This window comes from Haliotis rubra, unplaced genomic scaffold (assembly GCF_003918875.1).
Source record: "Haliotis rubra isolate DU_JTF1 unplaced genomic scaffold, ASM391887v1 Scf152, whole genome shotgun sequence".
Lineage (NCBI taxonomy): Eukaryota > Metazoa > Mollusca > Gastropoda > Lepetellida > Haliotidae > Haliotis > Haliotis rubra.
This window is the reverse complement of record NW_025765470.1, coordinates 898,393-923,944: the sequence shown is the minus strand read 5'-3', so window position 1 is coordinate 923,944 and position 25,552 is coordinate 898,393. Positions and strand designations below refer to the sequence as shown.

The window sequence follows — 25,552 nt, the reverse complement described above, 5'->3', positions numbered from 1 at the left end:
AAAAACCTGTGCAGGACATGCATAATGCTTTATCTTCCATGTTACAACCCGTACAGGACATGTATAATGCTTTATCTTCCATGTTACAACCCGTGCAGGAAATGTATAAAACCCAGCAGAACGTGTATAATGCTTTAGCTTCCATGTTACAACTCTTTCAGGACATGGATAATGCTTTATTCAAGATGTTGCAACCCTTTCAGGGCATGTGTAATGCTTTATCCTCCATGTTACAACCCGTTCGAGACATGTATAATGCTTTATCCAAGATGTTGCAACTCTTTCAGGACATTGTAATCCTTTATCTCCCATGCTACAACCCATGCAGTACACTTATAATGTTTTATCCTCCATGTTACAAACCCGTGCAGGACATGAAAATAAGTTATCTTTTCCTCCGAGAGATCTGTATCAAGTGATTTTTCATCGACGACAGTAGCCTGGTGTACACAATCTGTCTGCTTGTTTTATGAGGCAGCGACACATTAAATTTTATCGTTGGAACATTGTTCACGCCAACGTCCTTAACAGCATTCCACACTAACACTACCAGTACCAAACGTAACCGATTTGTACTTGCAATCTCCAAAATGGGAAAGAAACATCAGAATGGGGAATCTGTTAAACATTTCCAGCAGCTGTTCGTCCCTGGAGGGGAAGACGTTTTGCTAAATGTGAGATTGGTCGGTAACGCACTGCCGGATACATCACGTCATGTTTCAAAACCTGCATCAAGGGAACTTGCATTGGATACGTCAGGGGCATGAAGAAATTCAACATCCTATGTCAATAAGAAAAATCTCTGGAAGCGCATTGCGAGAAGTCCTCACCCGATCTTCAAGACAGCCTCTTGTACTTAATCTTTTTAACAAATTGATGGTTTTGTATTTACTTCATACCTACCGCTGCCCGGATATGATTGGTGGTTGAGAAGCTATGTTGCTAACGCGTTCGCTCGACACACCGAAGCCCTGAGGTACAATGCTTGAAGCCTTTTCGCTGGCGTTCCGCGTGGTTTTATTTCTGGAGTACCGATAAGCGGGATAAACCTTTGTTCACTCACTCTCCGACATGGCACTCTCAAAGGAACCGTGTTAAAATATCAATGTGTTTCTTCTCATCGGAGTCATCCCACCCCGTGTTGCAATGCAACACACATTTGCTACATATTCCAAATGGTTTTTTTCCTTTCTACAAACGACCTTCTTACCCCTAACATATAGTTGCAAACTCCCCTGGATGCTGTGAATGTGGTTAGAATGCAAACTAACGTTGACAACGGCGGCAATGCAGGTGTAAGAGGGCCGACTAAACCCTGGGTGATTGAAGATTATTTTATATTTTACTTCCACATGGAAATGATTTTATGTTACCTTTCCTAGCACGTGTGTGTATAGGAGTTGATAATGTGCATACTCATTTTAAACAAGCGCACTTAAAATAGAAACAACTTTGTGTACATATGTTTATCCTCCACGTGAAACTGGACAGCTGAAACCGTCTCAGATATCAATACTGTATGTTAATGCGATCTATATTTCACACATGGAATACTGACAATGTGCCAGCTTGCAGAATTATAAGAGCTCAGTTTCGGCATATTTTCGCATATTCGTGTGAAGACTCGACCTGTTTGCAAACATCTGGCGTCAGTAATCAATTTTTATAATTTCAACTGCTATTTAGCATGGTATTTGGCATTTTCCGCCCAACATGATTTTTAATACGAAAATAATGACCAGTAATTGTTCTGGCATTGACGTCAAGTATTTCCCCAACAATGGTTGTTTACGACATGAACACTGGTTGAGAACAACAGCTGGTGTTACGTAATGCCAAATAGAAACATAAATGGCTGTTATGTCTGGGTTTTAATGGACAGGGTATTTGATATTGATCTGACCACACATGTCAGCAAACAGGAAGCTAAGACTGTGATGAAAATATGTGAAATAAGGATAAGCAGAAGACCGATCCTACAAGCGTGTGGTAGATAGAAGTTCAAGTACATTTTACATAATATATGTTAGGTGAAAATTACCAGTGTTCAGTAAAGATAATATCCTCTTAGGAATATTATGAAATCCTAATAAATAGTTACTTTTATCTTGGAAATGTTACTTTTATATCCATGTATATGCAGCTGTAAATACATGCTTTGACGTTTCTTGTGAGGTGAAATGGGGTTTAGCGTCTTACTTAGAATATTTCGCTCATATGACGACGTGCATGCGTGTGTATATGTGGGTGCTTGTACGTTTCAGACATAAGCTGTTTTTATCGTGCTAGTTCACTGAGATACCATGCTGCAGTTAAGTATGAATACCCCACTCAGATACATTATACTGACTCCGAGCTGACCAGACCTTGTTGTACCCATTAATGCCGAGCGCCAGGCAGGGACCAACAAGTATCATATTTTAACGTTGTTTGGTATGACGCAGTCGGGGATCGAACCCGCGACCTTCCGCTCTCCGGACTGACGCTCTAACCACTACACTACGAAGGCGGCTTTGACGTTTGACATATCCCTTATATGGCTATCATGATTAGAAACAAATCAAGTGGAATTGCATGTTTTAGGTGATTTCTCATTCGTTAACTTACCAGTACGACAGTCTAATAGACATGTACATATGTACACACACAAATCTGTATGTCGATGATTGAAGCCGATTGATGTCTAACGTTGATTTAGCAGAAAGACAGATTGTTTATAACATGTACATACTGTACACACAGAAGTCTGTATGTCGAGGTTTCAACAATCCACAATCAGAAGATGGTCACTTGAAAATCTGAAACCATCAGAAGTGTATGTGGAAAGTGAATAGCCCGGTACAACACTGTCAGAATGTAGGGATTTGACTTGAGCCGAACAGGGGGTGAATCTCAGCCCTTAGTGAGTGTTTTGGGCCGAGTTAAGAGGAATGGCCTGAACTTATGCAGAAACCACTTCAGAGTGATTAGAACCAAGGCTCAAATCAGTCTTCAGTGAATTTGTAAGGAATTGATTACAACGGACATTTGAAACATGTCCCTCTGTGCCGTGGAGTCTTGTGCTTTTTAACTGGGGTCTATTACTATTAATATATTGTGTTATATGTATGTGCTGGTACTTTTTTATTAGGAATGTATTTTTTAATGTTCGCTCTCAGGGGAGGAATACATCTTCGACCTAGATGAGTCGTTCAAAGACGAACAGAACATAAAATGAAATTATTACCGAGATTAGTTGAAGATGAACTCATGCATTTAATACTTTTGAGGTATATGCAGACTTCCAAATGAAGTCAGCGTGGTATTCATGTACTTAATTAGTAGTCGCCAAAACTAATTCATGAAAGGTCAAATGTGACTTACAAGACGTAACTGGAAAACGTAACTGGCGAAATTGGACTGGAGTCAAACTTCCTTCCTAGTATAGCTGTGCTACACTCTGAGCTGCTCACAGATCACCGGCCAGGAACTGAAGAGCCCTAATACTGTAACGTAAATCACACACTCTGAGCTGCTCATAGATTCCCAGCCAGGAACTGAAGAGCCCTAATACTGTAACGTAGATCACACACTCACTGCTCACAGATCACCGGCCACGGACCGAAGAGCCTCTATACTGTAACGTAGATTAGACACTCTGAGCTGCTCATAGATTCCCAGCCATGAACTGAAGGGCCCTAATACTGTAACGTAGATCAGACACTCTGAGCTCCTCATAGATTCCCAGCCAGGAACTGAAGAGCCTTTATACTCTAACGTAGATGAGACACTCTGAGCTCCTCGTAGATTCCCGGCCACGGACCGAAGAGCCTTTATACTCTAACGTAGATCAGACTCTCTGACACAGGTTTCCCGATATGTGAGCTCAAGTTTCAACACAATCAATTTCCCAGAACTGAAATAATATACGATATAAGAATTGCCTCAAATAAATCTAAACGTATTCCCTCGTGCGTTTCTGTATCATAAGTTAGGAATAACAGAAACATATTATGCTCACCAAAAGATATATACGATAAGAAGGTACACTAGTTACCAATCCGCTTATATCTACATGTGAGACGCCGTTATTAGCTGTCCACTGGCGTCTCATACAGAATTTCCAAAATCATATATCAAATTTCAGATAATCCCTTTTTAATCACACACACGTTTCCAACCTTTGATAAATGTAATGCGTCATTCTGCATCTGTACCATTTTCCTCATCTTTCAGTGCGACATGGCGATGGCAACGCGGGTGTTCTTCGACATGATGGATGACCACAACTCCACCAAGGTGATTCTCTTCGGGGACGCTTGTTTCCAAGTGACGGGGCCGATCTCTCAGATATCTAAATACTGGAATATGTTCCAGGTATGTGGACTTACGTTTCATAGATAAGTCACTTAGTCATTTATGCACACTATAAGAGTGAGTGAGTGAGTTTAGTTTTACGCCACACTCAGCAATATTCCAGCTATATGGCAGCGGTCTGTAAATAATCAAGTCTGCACCAGACAATCCAGTGATCAACAGCATGAGCAATTAGTATATGATGACACGTGTCAACCAAGTCAGCGAGCCTGACCACGCCATCCCGTTAGTCGCCTCTTACGACAAGCATGGGTTACTGAAGGTCAATTTTAACCCAGATCTTCACGGGTAACACTATAACAATCATTGTACACTGTACAATGTGATAGATTTATTGAATAGATCTTCAGGCTATTGAACAGGCGTTTACGCCACTGCAATGCTGATATCACGAACGCGTAACCGCATATATGTCTTTCCAAAACGTTTTTTAACCCACATTTTATCATATTTTAGGTTTTAGTGGGCAATTTTCTGTTGAAACAGTATCCAAGTGCCAGAATGACGCCAAAATAACATTCTTCCCATTAGGCCAAGAGGCATAATAATCAAGCATTATAAGTTTTTTAACGTGCGCTGTGCGTCAAACATGAGTATTATTGCATAACATACTTTAAGTTTTTGCTAATACCGTGTGTCACCACTGATATTTCTTGATTCATTCATAGAATTTTCACCACAGTATCGCCTTTTGTGCCAATCGGAATCCAGCAAAAAATCGAGACTCTTTATTCTCTGACTTTGACGCTCAAAATTCAAAAGACGATATCGTAATTGCTTGCGAGTCTCGTAAAAACAGTGGATTGCCAGCATTTGGCATTGTGATCATTTCTACTTTTGAGCAATGATAAAGCATTCATATGAAAACGTGTGTGAAACATTGTTGTCTAAATCAGTCGTGGCACTGTGTGGGACACTAATGAATATTTTTTAAAAAACACAACTGTGTTCATACAAACATGACGGCATGTGCATACAATCACTTCCTTAATAGGATACTTTGTGTGATACCTTGTGATTGATGCGTGACATGCCGTCACATAAATACACTGACTCCCTCAACAGCTTTCTTTGTGTAATACCTTATGATTGATGCGTGGCATGCCTTCATGTTAATACACTCACTTCCTAAACAGGATACTGTGTGTGATACCTTATGATTGATGCGTGACATGCCTTCATGTTAACTCACTTCCTAAACAGGATACTGTATGTGATACCTTATGATTGATGCGTGACATGCCTTCATGTTAATACACTCACTTCCTAAACAGGATACTGTGTGTGATACCTTATGATTGATGCGCGACATGCCTTCATGTAAATACACTGACTTCCTAAACAGGATACTGTGTGTGATACCTTATGATTGATGCGCGACATGCCTTCATGTAAATACACTCACTTCCTAAACAGGATACTGTGTGTGATACCTTATGATTGATGCGCGACATACCTTCATGTAAATACACTGACTTCCTAAACAGGATAATGTGTGTGTGATACCTTATGATTGATGCGACATGCCTTCATGTAAATACACTCACTTCCTAAACAGGATACACTCACTTCCTAAACAGTGTGTGATACCTTATGATTGATGCGCGACATGCCTTCATGTAAATACACTGACTTCCTAAACAGGATACTGTGTGTGATACCTTATGATTGATGCGTGACATGCCTTCATGTAAATACACTGACTTCCTAAACAGGATAATGTGTGTGATACCTTATGATTGATGCGTGACATGCCTTCATGTAAATACACTGACTTCCTAAACAGGATACTGTGTGTGATACCTTATGATTGATGCGCGACATGCCTTCATGTAAATACACTCACTTCCTAAACAGGATACTGTGTGTGATACCTTATGATTGATGCGTGACATGCCTTCATGTAAATACACTCACTTCCTAAACAGGATACTGTGTGTGATACCTTATGATTGATGCGTGACATGCCTTCATGTAAATACACTCACTTCCTAAACAGGATACTGTGTGTGATACCTTATGATTGATGCGTGACATGCCTTCATGTAAATACACTCACTTCCTAAACAGGATACTGTGTGTGATACCTTATGATTGATGCGCGACATGCCTTCATGTAAATACACTCACTTCCTAAACAGGATACTGTGTGTGATACCTTATGATTGATGCGCGGCATGCCTTCATGTACTAACACTCACTTCCTGAATAGCATTTTGTGTGATACCTTATGACTGACGCATCACATGCTGGCACAATCATGCATACAATCCACAACAATTATAGGAATATTCAAAAGTCTCGGATTTCGCTTAGACATCAAATTTCGTGTTTCATGACTTGGATTTAAGTTATAAAACTCTCTCATTTCCTTGCTACATTCTGGCACTAAAAACCTTCCCTCCCTCTGGCCATATATTGACGTCTGAAACATTGTATGGTGAAGACTAATATTTCAGGAAAAAATATCTGGTGTTTTATTTCAGACTTCATTTTTACTGTAATAAAAGCTTTGAGAGTAGCTGATGTGGTAATTATTGCTATAAGGTCTTTGATTTTGTTTGAAGTCGGTTTGATTCTTTTTCTGAAAGAGACATGAAGCAAGTTGCGCTACAGTGAAACCTAAGCTGATGACGTAGGAGTGTATGGTGGTCTTCAGGGGCTATAATTCTTCTACAGCATAACAGGGTCTTGAGTGTTGAATAACATCGACAACAGGTATTCATCCCACACTGAGCGACATTTGGCTCTGTTTCGATAGCTATGCAATATGATATTAAAATTCACGTAAACGCCATTGTTTCGGTTTGCAATGGTCTTTTGAGAGGGATTAAGGTTACACTCGTTAATAGATTTGTTAAATGTTCAAAGTCTGTAGCTACTTCTCGCCAATCAGAATTCAGTCTTGATAATCATTTTTATATTTCATTTCATTTCGGTATTCATTGTAGGAATACCTATGTACACGAGTGTAGAGTTCTGTGAGCTGGATTCTGATTCTTTGCATGTGATATTGAAGGAATAATCTTGAAAACAGTTAAAAATGTCGACCATTTCTAAATCAAAGATGGCCGCCAAAAAGAGGACGAAAAACGTTTACCGTGTACACACTGCCCGTTACTTGCAGATATGAGTATGGAACTCTCATGGACACTGAAGTTTTGATAGGTGGTACTACATAAACACACCCTGTAATGTTTAAGTCAATTCATCAAATGTTACCCCATGTATATTGCTGTTGGTGTTGTGGCTGAAAGGTGCTAGACCACAACGCTGACTGTGGTTCTCATTGGGAGAGTCACTCTAATCTCAATATAAAAAGGAGTGAACTTCCATCGGCAAGCACTTTATCTGTTCACGAGGCCCTCGGAAATGTCATCAGTTGAAGGGGTTTGGGGGTATTTTTTAAATATTTTTGTTTGTTTATCGAAGCAAGATGGTATTTATATCTAACAGAGACATTTAGCAAGGTTCCTTTTCATGGCATCTCCGCCTGTGATGTCTTTATGCTATGCTGCCTGATAATACAAATCAATAAAGTAATTCATAGAGCATTAACGTTCGTATTAGGGCATTAGCTTTAGAATGGATCGGACAGAGTATTAGGTATTAACTCTATATATCTCCATACACTGAGAAAACAGATCAAACCGTAAGCCGCTGCCTTCTTGCCCTAGCGCTGGAATACCGGTAATTGAACAAACAATTCAGTTCTGGTTAAACATCATCCAACAGTACACTGACCAAATGCAACAGTCAGATACGATGTGTAAATATTTTTAGCATTGTGTGTTATAATTACCGCCTGTGTTCGTGCTTTTCTGAGACACGGGCAAAGATAGAAGGCTACAAGACCAAGGTTCGCTGAGAATTTCGAAACTAGGTGACTAGACTGGCCCAGAGCATGTAGAGTCTTCCGAGACGGTGTGTTTGTCTTGTTGGCGAGTTCTCTGTGGGGTCGGGGCTTCTCCATTAACGCCTCCATACATTACTAGCGTGTCAGTTCTTGTGTGTCATGTGCGACCAATGGCGGCTGTGATGGGATGTGGACTCCGGTGGGGATTGTCCATTAGCTGTGTGATGCACCTGTGTACCTAGTGCTGGTGCTCACCTTACCCTAATAACCTCTGTCCTCTCGGGCTAATGAAGCTTGTCACTTTGGATCACAACACATGCTACACACAATAACTTAAGAACCTTGTGGTTCATAGTGGGGTCGTGAGGTAGTCTAGTGGTTAAGCATCCGCCCGTTACGCTAAAGGCCCGGGTTCGATTCCCCAAATGGGTACAATGTGTGAAGCCAATTTCTGGTGTCTCCCGGTGGAATATTGCTGGAATTATGCAACAAGCGGCGTAAAGCCATACTCACTCACTGTGATTCGCAGTAACCCGTCCTTGTTTCGATATGCTGTCTTTGTGTCGTCGTCTTTGGCGACGTTTTCATGGTGTCGATCGACGTTATCCTACCCTGACGTTTGCTATAAGCTGAGTATGTTTTATCATACATTAACACGCATTTTTCTATCGTTCGGAGTTATGGATATATGCTCTATTTTCGGCGTCATCAGGTGACGTCTATCATAAAGCCGTAACAGTGCTTCCCTTAATGGAGCACTCAATGAACTCACGTCATGACGTGTATGTTGTAGATACAGCCACATAATGTCATTCTACAGGAACACATTCACGTCTGGGTGAGTAGAGGTATAATTCGAGCAAAGTCAGTTGACTGAGTGAGTGGGGAGTGAGTATGGTTTTACGCCGCTTTTAGTAATATTCAAGCGATATCAAGTGTGTCACTAGAAATGTGCTTCACACATTGTAGCCATGTGGGGAATCGAACCCGGGTCTTCTAATCGAGTCTGGACCAGACAATCCAGTGATCAACATCATGAGCATCGATCTACGCATGTGGCAAGTCAGCGAGCCTGACCACCCGATACTGTTAGTCGCCTCTGAATGGGTTACTGAAGATGAATTCTAACCCGGATATTTGTTTTACATGTAGGATTATTACATACCCACTTAATCTTATGATAGCAATACAACCGTGCAATACGGCAAGCCCACGTCTGTCTCAATGCATAAGTTTCAATCGTGACGTTATAGTTATTGAACCGGGTCTTCGGCGTGACGAGCGGACGCTTTAACCACAAGGCTACCCCACCGCGCCCAGTTGACCGCACGGTGCATCTATGTGGGGCTCGGCTGAAGCCCTTGAAACTCTCAGGGGTCAAGCTGCCCAACGAGGTCACTTTTGGACTTTCTTCTCACACTGGGGTGACATTCTGTGCTGAATAGCTCAAAGCGGCAGTATCACTCACTAATCATTAGTGCGGAAAAGATGGGTGAACTACGTTTTCTGGGACACATACATCCGTATCGGGAACCCGTGAAGATCAGGGTTAGAACAGGTTTTCAGTAACCCACTCTTGTCTTAAGAGGCGACTATCGGGATCGGGTGGTCAGGCTCGCTGATTTGATTGACACCGTCATCGTATCCAAATTGCGTAGATCGATGCTAATGACTTTGATCACTGGATTGTCTGGTCCGAACGTGAATATTTACAAACCGGCGCCATATAGCTGGAATATTGCTGAGTGCGGCGCTAAAACTTCACCAAGCAACATATCAGGAGATCCTGGAAGGCCTGGGCACAGGCGTTTACCGCAACGGAAAAACCCGTGTACCAAGAATCTAACAAGCTAAAAACAACTGAGCAACATCATCCGGATTTCGACTCACGACTAGCAGATCCTGTCAGCTAAAGGACGATAATTTAACGTGAAAAAAAGTCACAGAAAGGAGTTGGGCGATGATGTTCATCATCTCAGGAATTCTAATGCTGTCCAGTTTAATTTCAAACTTCAGGGGTAAATCAATAAACAGCGCTAAACCCTCTAAAAATATTTTCAAAGTGCATGCTGGTTTTGTATTTCCAGTGCCGCCATATGGCAAATAAATCAGTGTGGATTTTAAGATTTCCAGGAAACGTTCCCTGCAGAGTTTTTAAACACATGTCACTTAATTGAAAAGCCTTTGAAACAGATTTAAATTCGTTTTTTGAGTGAGTTTTCATGTTGAATCAAAATTAATTTTGAGTATTTTACCCGAGCGAAGAGATCTCATCACCCAAACCCCTGATTACCCATGATGAAAGCAGCATGTCAATTTCAACAACAAGGTCAAGGTAAAAACTAAGATTTTGCGTGAGATTCGTTTTACTTTTCTGGCAAACATTTGTCCAAATGATAGACTTTCTTTGAGCTGCAATCTCCCGACATTGTCGTTTAAGAGTTGGTAAATCAACAAATGGTATTTTATTTTCTTGATTGATGACAGGAACGTCACGGTCTGGAAGTATGTACACTCGACTGCCACCATGTGCTGCTGTTGACTGACTTTGTACTGCTGGTCGACGATTTGTTATAAGCTGGGATATTCTCAAGCTGTTTTCGACTGACTGACTGTTGGACCTGCAATTGAAACTTTGGCTGTTTTACGCCGCATTCGGCAATAAGCTAGTTATTTGGCGGCGCTCTGTAAATAATCGAGTCTGGACCAGACAATCCAGTGATCAACATCATGAGCATCGATCTACGCAATTGGGATACGATGACATGTGTCAACCAAGTCAGCGAGCCTGACCACCCGTTCCCGTTAGTCGTCTCTTACGACAAGCATGGGTTACTGAAGATGAATTCTAACCCGGATATTTGTTATACATATAGGATTATTACATACCGACTTAATCTTATGATATTTTAGCAATTCAGCCGTGCAATACGGCAAGCCCACGTATCTCTCAATGCATAAGTTTCAATCGTGACGTTATAGTTAGATTAAAACAGTCAGTGAAAAGGGTATATAAAAATATAGAACTCTATACTAGACTATAGTGCATTTAGACATTATGTATTGAACTCATTGTTTTTCTCCTACCATTACGTCTTCTCTTTCAACACATACGGTTAATATGCACTGGCGTGACGTACTATATATGTATTGGCCTATTTCCTGTAGGCTTGTCATGTTTTTCGTAATCAACGTTTTACACTAATACGTCTCGTGTCTGTGGTCAAGCAAGGTCACGATGAAAGTGCTGTAGTGTAGAATCGAACCCGAGCAAATATATGTTCCTACTATTAACCATTGGCTTGTCTTTTAAGCTTCATTCTACATGTATGACCGCCAGGGTTTAGTTGAGCCATTGTTGACCTATCAAAGTTTTCGCTCACTGAATGTTACCGGGAGACTGAATAGATACCAATATTCCCTTCTTTGATGTTCTCACCATGAGGCGATAAATTCCTTCTGTTCGCAATAAAATATTTACTCATGGTGTGCTTGTGAGCAAGAAGAATAAGCCGTTTTATTGAATTGAATCACGCCATTTGCTGCTGTGCACTCAGCCCTTGAATACACCTTCAAGCCAAGACACTTTCCACTCTTCATTACATTAAATATACATTTATCGCTTGACATAAAACTTTCAAAACTTAAAGTGAAAAGTTCATCTATCTCTTAAGTTAAGCAATGACAGAAGGTATCTCTAATTTAACTGCAGTTCGATCACTTCACAACGTATCTTGTTACTGCGTTTTGTTAAAAGGTGTTTTAATTCCCTCTAACTTAATCACCCTTGTTACAAAAATATTAAACTTTCCTCATCCTCCTTACTCTGACAGCTTTACAAGTTTATTCACTTCCTCTCGTTCTTGTTTACATACCTCTTCTGTTCACTATTAGTTCACAGTCTTCTCACTCCTCAGGGATTTCACTTGAACATAATGTGTGAAGCTTTTTTCATACATGTTATTTATTTTTTGGTTTGTATGATTCCATGAGCCATGTTAAAAGAATCAGTGTTTCAGATTTAAAATGACAAGTTTACTTTCGAAATAAGGCTTCAGTCGTTTTTCCTTTCATTTTTTACAATTATGACGTAAAATATAGCTTTGTGCATTTTTAAAACGTTAATAGACACCTGAAATGTCATGGTACCAGTCAGTGGCAATGTATTCCAATAAGGGCATGACGAAACGCCCACACGGAACCTAACAGCATGATGGTGCTCAGTAATATTCCTTTATTACAAGAAGTTTCCAAAGACAGTCATTTTGGTGAAGGAGCTATCTAGCCAAGAGGCCATGTGGTTCCATTTAATACCCATATTATTGAATTTAAAAATTCTTCGAAGGACATTATGTTGAAGTTCCATGCTAACTCATCTATTCGTTTCTGTATTACCACCTCTAACACATGTTGTATCTGTGAGGCTGACTCTGCCATCAGTGGCTGACTTCCTGTGTACCCTGTACGCATGAGGCTGTAGGCGTATTGCCTCGCCCGTCAGATTGGACTGCAGAGAAACGGACCTTGCGGCTACCTTGTTAAATATTCACATGGCAGAGGCTCGAACCCGAAGGGAAATTACCACATGTCCCTAAGATACTGTTCGATTGATTGGCCCATCTTTTCAACACCTTTCCATCCTAATCCAATATGTTTTTCTATTCAAAATTGATGTCGACGCAAATAATGAAAACCCTTGATGACCGAGCGACTTCTGGAAGAGAAAGGTAATTGTACCGTGGTTAAAGTCCTGGAAGCTCAACTTTTCCCGACCATTGTTTTTTTGTTTGACATAAACTTGAATATTTGATATACTCTTCTACACCAGTGAGCCGTGTTCTCCGAGTTGTAAGCATAAGTAATGTCATACGATTTTAGCGTATTCGGAAATCGGGAGTCTCTTGACCGAGAGCAAGTCTTCTCATGCATGTTTCTGGAAATATGTGCCAGTCACATGTTCCATTACTGTGTACTGTGTTCAGGGGCCGATACCAGAAAATACCTTTGAAGCAACGTTTTCGCGAACACCTGGTGCCATCACTAATTTTCAGTGATTCATTCATAAAACATTCACAGCTGTGTTTCCCTTTACACCCAAAAGAATCTGTTTCTGATTAATGTCAGTATTCTTTTACACTGACATGTTAAATCACAAACGCCTTAAACTATTGCCCAGAAAGAGCATGTTGTAATTGTGTAAAGCCTTTATATATAGCAGTTGGTCTGTACTTGAGTAGAAAAGCATTGCCAGCAATGATGACATGCCAAGGAGCAACCGATTCCTGTTTCAGTTGCTTGTGCTGATTCCTGTTTCATTTCTCTGAACCAAACTTTAGCCGTTGTGGAATTTAGCCTGATATCGGGTGGTATACGTCTTAATACTATCAACCTCATTTCCCTCCTTGAAGTCGAGGTTTGCTTTTTCAACTGACAGCAGTACCAACTGTTGTAATATTTTCAATCCTGAATAGCTTATTCCATGTTCATGTAATTTACTACTGATAACTGTGTCTACCCCAGGCCACATCCGATGGCAGTAAGTTACAAATGAATTGTCTGGTCGCCGTCTTGCTTTTAGCATGACAATGACAGTTGCCACAGGGTCAGCGCATACCAGTGTAACGCACCGGTCATAGACACGCCATGACAGGATAGGCAAACCCGAAATAAGATTTCTACCGCTCGTCTAACAGCTATCTAATAATAATTTGCGGCTCTGTCGAGCCCATCAAAGATCATCTTGTATTCTTGATCTATGTGAGTCTGGGTCATTATATAGCGTTCCCTTCCAGAGTACGGCCAGGTGGCTTGTCGCACCGAATTAAGCCACCGTCGTATAAGGTTATACCGTGGTCCATACCGGAATGGAAAACACTGACCGTCTAGGAGAGTGCGTCCAATGGGGGCTTGATTCAATAGGACTTGTTTGCGAAGACTCCCTGGTAGGAGGTGAGGCCCAGGCAGACAGCCGCCAATTAGCAAACCCGTTATGAGTCAGTGACGACTCAGAGCCCACCGGCAAGTGAATTATCACTTTGCGTGCCCCCTATCACTTAGGTCGGGAACGCTGCGCTTGTATACATAGCTTTCTTGTAGTGCATTTACACTTACAACACGCGCCAATAAATCTGGTTTGCGACACTATCCTTTGTGTGGTATTGTGTGTGTATCCAATACCGTGGCCGCGTGGTAGACGTATTACAGTGCACGTGATGGAATCACTGTTATGATAACACATCTCATTTCACCGTCTGTGTTAGAGAGGTTTGGTTAAGGCTTATCGCCATCAGACTTGACGTCGATTCCCTGTCGCCAACCGCTTTGGGATGTGTAGATAGAACATGGAATCAAGAGCACAAAGCATGCCAAAAGCAGCACTTCCTGAAAATAACTACAACAGACTTTGGGGGAAGGATCGCTTTTGTAGCCGAGTGAATGTGGCATTTCAGCGCTCAGCTACAGCTGATAACCTCTCTCTTGGGATGAAGGCCATCACTTTATTGTGACAGAGCTCTATCACTATTCATTGAAAACTTTAATGGTTCAGATTTTCTGGCAACGCCTAACATTCTAACGTTGACATAATTTCCCTGAAGAATAGCCCCGAGCATGAGTTTGTTATGGTCAACGATGTTATTGTGGCATGTGGAAGAAACATCAACATTTTAATCGGAATGCCGAATCCATCAAAGAGAGAGGAGCCATTTAAATCTAAAGCATCAATGGGGTGAAGTTAAAGCGATACAAATGGACAGAGTGTATTTAACTGGCTGGAAATCAATCTATGTTATTGCTGCCTATTAGCGTTGATTATCACAGCTCTCAAGAGCGAATCTAAAAGGGTAACACACATGCGTGTTTTGTCTTCATAAATTGTGAACTCGGGCGTTTTTATACTACTGCGCTACATTGCAATTCAAGACAAATAATCTTGATTATTTAATACCAAGTGGCATTAATTATGTTTTGCGCGGAGGTCACAATACGGCACCTTTGACGAATATAAACCTGAGAAAACAATGGCGGATGCTATGAGCAACCAACTGCTGTTCATCACAACAAGGCGGGTCAGAACTTGTGGCCCGTCATTGCGCATTTTATTTGTTTCTTATCACAGATATAAGTGCTTCAAAGTAGGATCAAGTCTGCTTCTTCAATCCTGCGGATGAGGTGATGAAAACCATTGATAACTGTACTTCCCGGTTGATATGCGTCTCAAAGCTGTTGAAAACACTGAATTCGCGATCGGACATGCAAAAATAATCATATTACAAGCAGAAGGTGTTTGTAACACCCACCAGAGAAACATTGTCTTCAACAGATTTCTGGCGAGGAATATGTTTACAACTATGTTTCGTCGGGTGTTTTGTGACCGCAGCAATGTTTACAGTTTAAAGTAGTTCTTGACGTCCCAGATATACGATGTGCTCCTAATGGCATCACGTTCAAATATTGATAAGAATGCCGTGTAACATATAGAGGTACTTATAGAGGGAGAGTGGGGGAGGGTGGGGGTTCTGGGGCAGAAAGTCTTGAAATGTTGTTTCCATGTCGCTCTCTAAGGTTTTGCGGAGGGAGTATTTCGAATTTTGAATTGTAGAGTGTCAGCTAATTCATAAGTATCCGATTGGTGGAGTGACCGTTAAGTCAAAACTAAATAATTGCCATCCACATGTAACTGTAATACAAAAAGAACTTTGCAAAACAACGTACTTGCAGACTTGCGCAGACTTGCTTAATTGTTTTGAATAAGTTTGGAGGATAGATGTCCGCCATTTTGTTGTTGCTCTCAACAACCTTCCAGCAATATGACGGTCTGTAAATAATCGAGTAAACATTGCACGATGAATATGGGTATTGATATAGATCTATACGCGGTGATCAACTATGTCATAATGGCATGCAAATGTATTGTACACCGTAGTCCATGCTATGCCCAAAGTTAAGTCAAAGTGCTCAATACCGAGTTCTTTAAAGAAGATCAGTAGTTCATTATATGAACTATCTGCATAATCACATAGGGTAGGACACATATTGTCTTCGATAAAGTACAGCTTACAGAATTCCTATTCTACTCCAATATTCCCCAAGACCCAAAGTGGCGACAAAATAACATATGATCGGTACTTATGATCTGTCACAACCGAATAGTGAGTGAGTTTAATTTTAAGCCGCACTTAGCAATATTCCAGCTATATGTCTGCGGTCTGTAAATAATCGAGTCTGGACCAGACAATCCAGTGATCAACATCATAAGCATCGTTCTACGCAATTGGGATACAATGACATGTGTCAACCAAGTCAGCGAGACTGACCACCCGATCCCGTTAGTCGTCTCTTACGACAAGCATGGGTTACAGAAGACCAATTCTGACCAGGATCTTCACGGGTACACACTACGAATGATTAGGTGAGCTACAGTACCTAGTGGTTCTGTGTAACTTATATGTTTAAGCCATTATGCTGTTTTCTTCTAGTTTTAATGTAATCCCATGCCAATACGGCCGTGAAATGTCCTCCAGATTGTTATAAGATCTATTACCCAAACATCATTATCGGATAAACACCATGTAATTGGAACCTTGAAAAACTGTATACGTGAAACTTATCTCAACACGATACATACTCATGTGATTCGACGCCATGCCACGAGGGTCGAAGAATCAGCATGACATGAATAGACCGTGTGTACATGTGTTGACCTCGATTCTACATGAAAGACATTCCTTACTGGCTTGAAACAAAAATACATTGGTCTACACATTGACAACGTCCCATGGGACATGGGGAAATTGCATATATCAGTGTTTTTATGGGGGATTACTTAAACGTTCCCGAATAAGCTTATGTGCCACGGAGTCCCATGGGTGGCCGGCACTACGTTATCTGTTTAGAACATTGGGCTCGGCTTCAACAGTAGTCAGTAATTATGTTTTGCAGCTTTTATCTTAAATTACTTCCGTTGAAAGGTCTCACGGGAGTCATAAGACTGGTTCTGTGGGTCAGTAATACACATCTGTGTGGACACCAATAACATCTGTGGACAAGCAGGCAGCGTGATCTGTGTTAGATTTGGCGCTTTCTCTTCAGATGACTGTGAGGGAATCATATTCACCAAACGTGTGGCGTGTCATACCTTCCGGTCGACTAGTTTCGGGGTAATGCCTCGTGACCAATGAGGCTACGTTTCAGTTATTTATCATTCTTTCAATGTATATTGATTGCAGTAGTTATTATGATGACAATACTGTCGTATCTAATTGTTTTACTTCCGACGATAAAGGTACACGGTATTCATTCCAAGTTCATGTCGATACTGTAACTGGTAATGGGGCCTTTGTAGCTATTTTCCAACGTGTACTGGCAACTCTGGCAAAGAATTTAAGACTTTAATTCTTGAATAGCACCAATGAGGGTGTTACGCATTTCTTTTAAAGAAATCTTCTAGGTCATCAATAAATTAACAAGTCTGTTAAGTGTATCCTTCTATTGACACTGTAATGTGAACACGTTTGAATTACGCATAATGAATGAAGCATAATAACAAACCACTTAAGGAGTTTTATAATATGCAGATAATATGAAACCGAGGGTACAGCACGTGCATCACACATATCATGTCATTTTATAGAGGCAGGTGCCGAGAAATCTACACCAAAATTGTTTTGAATTACCCCCCTTAGTTGTGTCGGGATCCGCTGATCATGAGTTTAATTAACAGTTTGAATTTGCAAGTTCCTCATTCGTTGTTAAACGCCAATAATGGTTTCAATGGGGAATAAATCCCGTATTTAACAAGTCACATCGTGCTTTAACTGCAACACTGCACAAAGTGTTAACAGTTATATCACTCACTCTAGATGATTCCCAGAGTCTAATGCTGTTTATTTTCCTTCAGCTCTCCTACGCCGATACGAACCCGCTGCTGTCAGAGAGGGATAAATACCCATTCTTCTTCAGGACGGTGCCGAGTGACTCTGACTTCAACCCAGCGAGACTGGCGCTCTTAAGGAACTTCAACTGGACACGTGTGGGGACGCTTTTCCAGTTTGATCCCAAAGGGTCAACCAAGTACAATTACGTGAGTCTAAGTTTTTAATGATGCCTCTCTGCGACGTTTTAAATGCCTTACGAGATAGTGTCTGTAACTGATGACCTGCCAGCATAAATACTGTGCGAGTCATCAAATTGGTGTATTATATCCAGGTATGGCTTTAAACCTATACCCAGCCCAACCCAGTCTACATGTAGGTGTCATGAGGTAGCAGAAATCTGTTTGGTTCCATTCAAGAATTGGTCCATAGAATCCTTTTTTCAACACATGTGAATATATATACCCTCCAAGTACAGGGGTTATTCGAAAATAAAATATGATTACAGAAATACATAGTGATATCTGGTGACGGTAACAGATGGACACGAGAATAGGACCAGGTGGCACATGTCAACCAACAGGACAAGCTGGTGGTGGTATGTAAAGGTGAAAACAACCAACCACGACAGCCTTGTGCAGTTGACACGTAGACGTTTGAGGTCAATGTCCTCACCACAAACAAGCATCGTTTAAGTGGCGTGGCATGGTCCGAATCTTCTCCACTCTTCTTGCAGCGCTTGCTCCAGTTCAGCTATCTTGGTGTAGTGTAGACGTTGTCTACTGGAGGTGGTTACGATACATGCATGATGGGTGCAGGCATTATCCAGACCCGATGCATTTCAGGCTCACTTCTTAATCTGCCATATTGCCTTACGTTGCCGTCTGCACGACGTTCGAATGGACGCCTCCAGACACGCCCAGGCCTATCCAGAAAGTCCAAACTTGAACCTGGACTCATCGGAAAGCATTAGACGGTGAGGTCGGCGATTCGCCCAGTTTCTACGCTTTACAAAACCATTGGAGTCCTACTGGAATGTGTGGGTTTGTTAACGGTTTGTAATTATATATGTTTCGGCGAGTATGTGGAATAGTGGCATGCACACGAATCCTAAATCCGTCTGAATTCCAGTACCCTGGTGTAGGTGAATCGCGATTTCGTCACTCGCTGGGGATCACTTTGTTGACTTCTGCTGGATCGAGTCAGTCGAGTCAATCCTAGACATGTGCTTTAGACCTGGGGCCCCCTGTACTCGGCAGATGATTTTGAAATTCTGTACATGCAGAAACCTGTTCCCAAGTCCACAAATCACGGACTTAGTCACAGCGAAGATGCCGTCTACCTTTCACTGAGTTATATCAGTTCGGAGCATGCCATTAGCGTGCACCCCGTTGTATACACTATCATGCCATTAGCGTGCACCCCGTTGTATACACTATCATGCCATTAGCGTGCACCCCGTTGTATACACTATCAATCTGATCATAAATACAGCAACTGCATTCAAGCAGCATTTGAAGGTTCACGTGTTACTGTGGATGATGACAATCGACATTTCCGATTTCCCAGAGAGATTTGACCACTATTCACTTACGTGCCAAAATCAAGAATGACCCTCTCCAATGTGCACAGGCGAACTGCGTGGTGCAACGTAGCAGTAGGTTCTGGTTCTCTTAAACGTTCCTTCCCTCCCAGGCAGGTTTGAAATACTTAAGTTTAAGGAAAGGAGTGTTACTTGTACATTATGCTCTATATGTATTCTACAAGTTGAACTTGTACCTTCCAATTTCTTTGATACTCGTGATACTCCAACGGCAACGTGTTATCCTGCAACGTTGTTCGTCGGGGAACAATATTCCCAGTGAATTTTCTGGTATGATGTTTTGTAGTCATCCATAAGAACAGAACTGTAACCATTGTGTCTGGCACTGGCATAAATCTATCAACGAGATGAAGGATCGCATCACCTTTGATGTACAAGTTAATTAATTATGGTGTACAGCTCATTTGCTCGAGTGAAAGCTACATGTACCCTTTTCTAAAACCATGACTGGCCAAATCTGCTATGTTGTGCACAACATCGAGATTTCTTGTTCGGGCTTCTCCTTACACGACCTCAACCAGATGAAAAATTAACCCACAATGAACAGAACAGACTGCAGCCGACTTGCATTGCAAATGTGGCATATACAGCCACGGGTGGCCGTTCGGCTAGACACCGAGCTTTCAACTCCAGATGATGAAGTTTGATTGATCCTTGAGATATTCGTCTCGACATTTATGGCTGCCTCTGTAACATTGTGTAATTTCCTTTCAGTGTCGAAGTTGAGAATAAATGACCTGAAGACATGAAACACTTTATGGACAAGACATCCTTTACTGTTTGTAACGACATTTCAGGGCTACTTTTTGCCCCTGCGATGTGATCAGGTGCATGATGAACTAGCAAGAAGTGGTCCTGAAATGTCTTCACAATAAAGAAGTTGTTATCCATAAAAGTTCATGTCTTTATGTTCTGCCAACGTCTAAGTGTCTTCCAAAACATGAATAGATAGCATTTTTCAGTACCAGAGGTGATCTTACGGTCGTAACTAGTGGTTGTTTGGAGGGTCTGTTCCGGGATTTCTTACTACAGTACCACTCTCTCTACCACTGCAGTGAGAAGGCCAACTTCATAGTGTGATAAAATTATTTTATTGTGCCTTTTCGAGGAAGTCAGATTGCAAAATTATACACTTTTGTTGCATCATTGCAAAAACAAAATTTAATGCTCGAGCATGACGTGAAGTCTTTGAAGCCAAAATCAATGAGTGAATGCAGTTAGTTTTATGCCGCTTTCAATTGTAGTTCATCAAGATCAGAAAAGAAAATAACGTTGCTTGTTATATTCGAACTAGAAAGGATCCCGTTCCGAAATGCGATACTATCAGTCACTGCGATACAAAACGGATTGTTTTCCTGACTGACGTCAATAACCTGGCTTATTTTCACTGATCAACAAAACATTGTGTTGTTTTACTGACTCGTATTATTAGTTCGGCTTATTTTGCTTCTCAACAAGCAATCTCGTATTCACGTACTACCATATTGTTTTTTATTACATCCATACCTTGCGGTACTGAGCTGACGTCTACGCACTTATTCCTGATCTTAATATCTCAGCGCCTGTGTATGCTATGTCACACAACAGCTAATTGATGAATTCCGAAGGGTCAGGTACGTTCTAATAGTGCATTTCCTAGTGTCTGACTATATGGAAATGTTCCATTTAGAAAGCAATAGGTCTTTCACAAGCAGGCATAAACTGAACGGGAACACAAGATTTGTCCCGAACTTTCCTTTGTTAGTCAATTATTTCATGCGACCAGAGTTGTCCTGACGTCACAAGACATGTTAGTATTTCGTGTGTAAGCTGATCTTCCTCTTGCAGTATTTAAACAATCGTAACGGATGTGATGAACGAGAAAAGTTATGCTTAGAAAAAAGTGATATAACATTGCAACGAATCCCATTTTAAGCCTTCACCCTCAGCATGAAGCAATCAAAATAGCATTGACAATATCACAAGTCGTTTACATGACAGAAAGATAGAGCAGTTTTTTACATTTGTTTTAATAATTTAATAACAGCTGGGCTGCATCTCGGCGAAATGAAATTACGGTTGAAGTATGGGATGTTGATTATGAAAAAAAGTAAAATGAAAAATGCCACCTCAGCATTACAGAGCGCACTACTCTCCATCTCATGTGGCAGGCGGATCTAGCGGATGCTATTTAACACTCATCCTCCTAGGTCACACCGACATCGCCAAGTGTCTCAACTGTCTCTGTCTCTCTGTAGCATTAACATTGCTTCTCTGTCAAACTCTGCGTCTCTGATTCTGTCTTTCATTCCCCCCCCCCCCCCGTTTCTCTGACCTTGTCCTTAACCTTCTGTCTCTCTAACTCTGTCATTCTGTCTCGATCCTTCTCTGTCTCTCTGACTGTAGTGCGGATTCGATCCCCGGCCGCGTCACACCAAAAGACGTTAAAATATGGTACTTGTTGGTCCCTGCCTGACGCTCGGCATTAGTGGGTACATCAAGGACTGGTCGGCTCGGAGTCAGTATAATGTGTCTGAGTGGGTTATTCATGCTTCACTGCGGCATGGTATCTCAGTGGGCTAGCACTATAAAACTAGCTATACAAGCAGCCTCACATACACATACACACACGTGCACGTCGTCATATGAGCGAAATATTCTCAAGCACGACGTTAAACCCAATTTCACCTCACGACCTCTGACTGTAGTCTTTTTTGTCACAAACCCTTCTGTCTCCCCGACTGTCAATCTGCCTCGATTCTTCGGTCTCTCTGTAGTCTTTCTGTCTCAAACACGTCTCTCTCTAACTCTCCTTCTGTCTCAATCCTTCTGGTTCTATATACATCTGCTTATGGATTTCTGTCTCAATAACTTTGTCTCTGACTCTTTTTCTCTCTGACTCTCAACACCTGTATACTACTTCTACTAACTAATGAGCAGTTTCATGTCCCACTAACTATCTGCTCAACATGTGTCTGTGTGTATTTGTCAATGTGATATGTTCAGCTGTGACTTCATGCTCTTTTCTGCAAGAGGTAGTTAGGTAGCCTTGTGTTTGATCTCATGCCACAGCCAGGTTCGATTCTCAGCGTGGATACGACGTGTGAATCCTACATATGGTTACCCCCTCTGGAATTAGCTGGAACTCACGGTGAAGTCCCTCTTCACTAAAATAAGCATCATTCTAAGCATTCCTGTTGGCATTGTTTCATGTGTGTAACTAGCGAATCTCATTCTGTTTTCATCTCGCTTTTTCCCCATTCATTCCCAAGTCGAATGAAGTTAAGTGCATTATCAGGTCTTCGTTATGCTTTTCTGGCGGCCGGGTTTCTGATCGGCTGTGTAAGATCGGGGAGTTTCTGACAGTTGCCCACCGGGACTGTCATCTTCGTGCTACTTGCTTCACACTTGAGAAGTTACATCCGGTTATGTCTGCCGAGTAACACCGCGTAATGGGAGAACAGCCGGAAGAGGTAGTCCTCTCTTTACACAACATGGACTAATATACCTTCTCGATATTCCGCCGGAAATACACATATCGACCCAGATTCCGAGCAGATGGGCCCGCAGGTGGTGTGTCGAGGTACTAATTTCATCAAACGATTAGTCATTTGAAGAAATAGCAAGGAGTGTTACACATATGGTGGCAATGTTCTGCGATTCAATAGCCTTAAGTGTTTGAAATATGAGGAGAATGTGCCAAATGTGAAAAAAAACTGTTCCAAGGGGTATGTCACGGTACTATATAATTACAAAGATGTATATTCAAAGTTTGTTGAAAAAATACATTGCCAAACAATCAGTTTGATGTCCCCGTATATGGTCATGATGTGACTAAAGTCCATCATGCATTACTTAACTAATGAATTACATCAGCAGCCTCTTTGCGTCATATTTCATTTTAATACATGGAATTATATTTAGTGTTATCAAAAGGCCGTATATAGCATTGCCATTTATTTCCGGTAACCTTCTTAATCAGGGTCATTGCTAGAAGATATTAACGCACTAGGGCTGAAAATTAGGACAAAAACATTATATCGATCGGTGAAGAGATCCTTTCATATTTATTAAAAGGAAGTGCGATATTGAAATTACCACCCCTCTTACATGTTGCGAAAACTGTATTAATGAAGGCCGTCTTCTCTCACGTCCGCGCTTTCGGACGTGACGTAATTGGGAGCGGTAATCGCATTATACTCTCGTATCCCGAACTTCAATTACCTCCTTATTTCTTTAATCAATACTGGTCCCACCACGAGATGGTATTGTTTGTAACAACCATCCTACACGCACATCAAACAACGTCACAATTAAAGTCAAGGCTTCTGTAAATACTCCTCGTTCTAAATACTTAACGGAATCGAGGGCAGCGTTACCATATTTTATCCCACTCGAGGTTCCCAAAACGAACTTAAGTACGTATGTTACACGTAATATTTGTATGCACTCACGCGGACCTGAACTAGATCGTTAATGCCGACAGATACATGAAACAGCACCGTCTTTGATAGGTGCGCCTTTCACATATAATAGGCATGTGTACTAAGACGTCGGTTTATTTCCTTGCAAACAATGTACTTTGGTAGTTTGTCGTATTTAAGGCCTTGTTCCTGACTGACGGCAACCATTGAAAATACCAGATCAAGATGCCTTGAATAATTATATACATGTGCATGCATATTTATATGGAAAATGATTGATCATCTGATTACGAGACATTTTGCATTGTCAGTGCGTTGTTAATCTTTACATTATACTTAAGGCGGTCTGACAGGCATATTTCTACATATTTACGGAGTCAGGTTGCTGCTTTTTCTCAAACTTGTTTTAGATCAAACAGAAACGCATTAGCATGGTCTATTATCTAAACACATGCGGACATTACTCATCAGGTGTTGTGTTTTGTGTTTGGGAAAAATAATACAGGACAGACACACACCTGTTTTGTGTGACCTTTTTCCTTATCACATATATTTATCATATACTATACTACCCATCAACAGTTTAGACTCACTAGTGTAAATGTAGCCACTTACTTCAGTCAACTGTCCTGAACTAGATTTTGCAAAATATTCCATGCTGTTTAAAGGTACTGTTTACACATGAACTGATGTATTGTAAAACAAATTCGTAACGTTGAAAAGAGTATTGTCATGGGTTCAATAAATGGTGAAACTCAGTGAAAATTGGCGAATTCTTAACAAAACTTTACACCAACACGCAGCTGTTCACATGCACGATATTTGCACAGGCTTTTCAGCAATTTGATGTATGATCCTCATGCAATTCATCTGCATAAGGTTTGCAGTTGGTTCCCCCAAGTTAATGGAGAAATTCATCTTCGATGTAACCACATATATATATACATAACATATAGTGAGTGCTTTAACTTTTGATGGGTAGTATAGAATCCAGCTTGCAGCAATGAAGCCTTACAACATGTTTTTCTTTGTGATCATTAACCATTACGCGACTGTTTGCGTTTCTCACGATATGGATGTACACAAACCTGTGCATAATACTGTATAGACGTCAATAAGCATTATAAGAATAAGGATACATCAACAGGTATTACACGTAGCTATGCGCGTTAGATGAAGACAATAATACGGCCGTTGTATTCTCCCATCAGCGTGCACACATGTATACATATATACATACACCATCTGTCGATATGAACACTATTTTATACAGGTCTGTATACATCATTCACATAAACAATGAGTGGTGTGTTGTCTCTATTCACAATCGATATGTAAAATTGTGAACAGATGTATATACACCATCAATATGAACCTATTTTCACGAACGCCTCGTATAGATGTGAACACATGTTTATACATTTCTGTATACACTTTCGATGTGAATAATTGTTCCTACATA

At 41.0% G+C, this 25,552-nt stretch overlaps 1 protein-coding gene across 1 annotated transcript in view; it reads left to right on the top strand.

Annotated features, from left to right (window-relative positions):
* The window catches only part of LOC124270502 (gamma-aminobutyric acid type B receptor subunit 2-like), a 164,393-nt gene that overhangs the window by 97,518 nt on the left and 41,323 nt on the right, over nt 1–25,552 (top strand). Inside the window, exons 3-4 of the mRNA XM_046705517.1 lie at nt 4,216–4,356; nt 18,111–18,293. Coding sequence (XP_046561473.1) covers nt 4,216–4,356; nt 18,111–18,293 — 324 coding nt within the window. The remainder of the gene's footprint in view (nt 1–4,215; nt 4,357–18,110; nt 18,294–25,552) is intronic.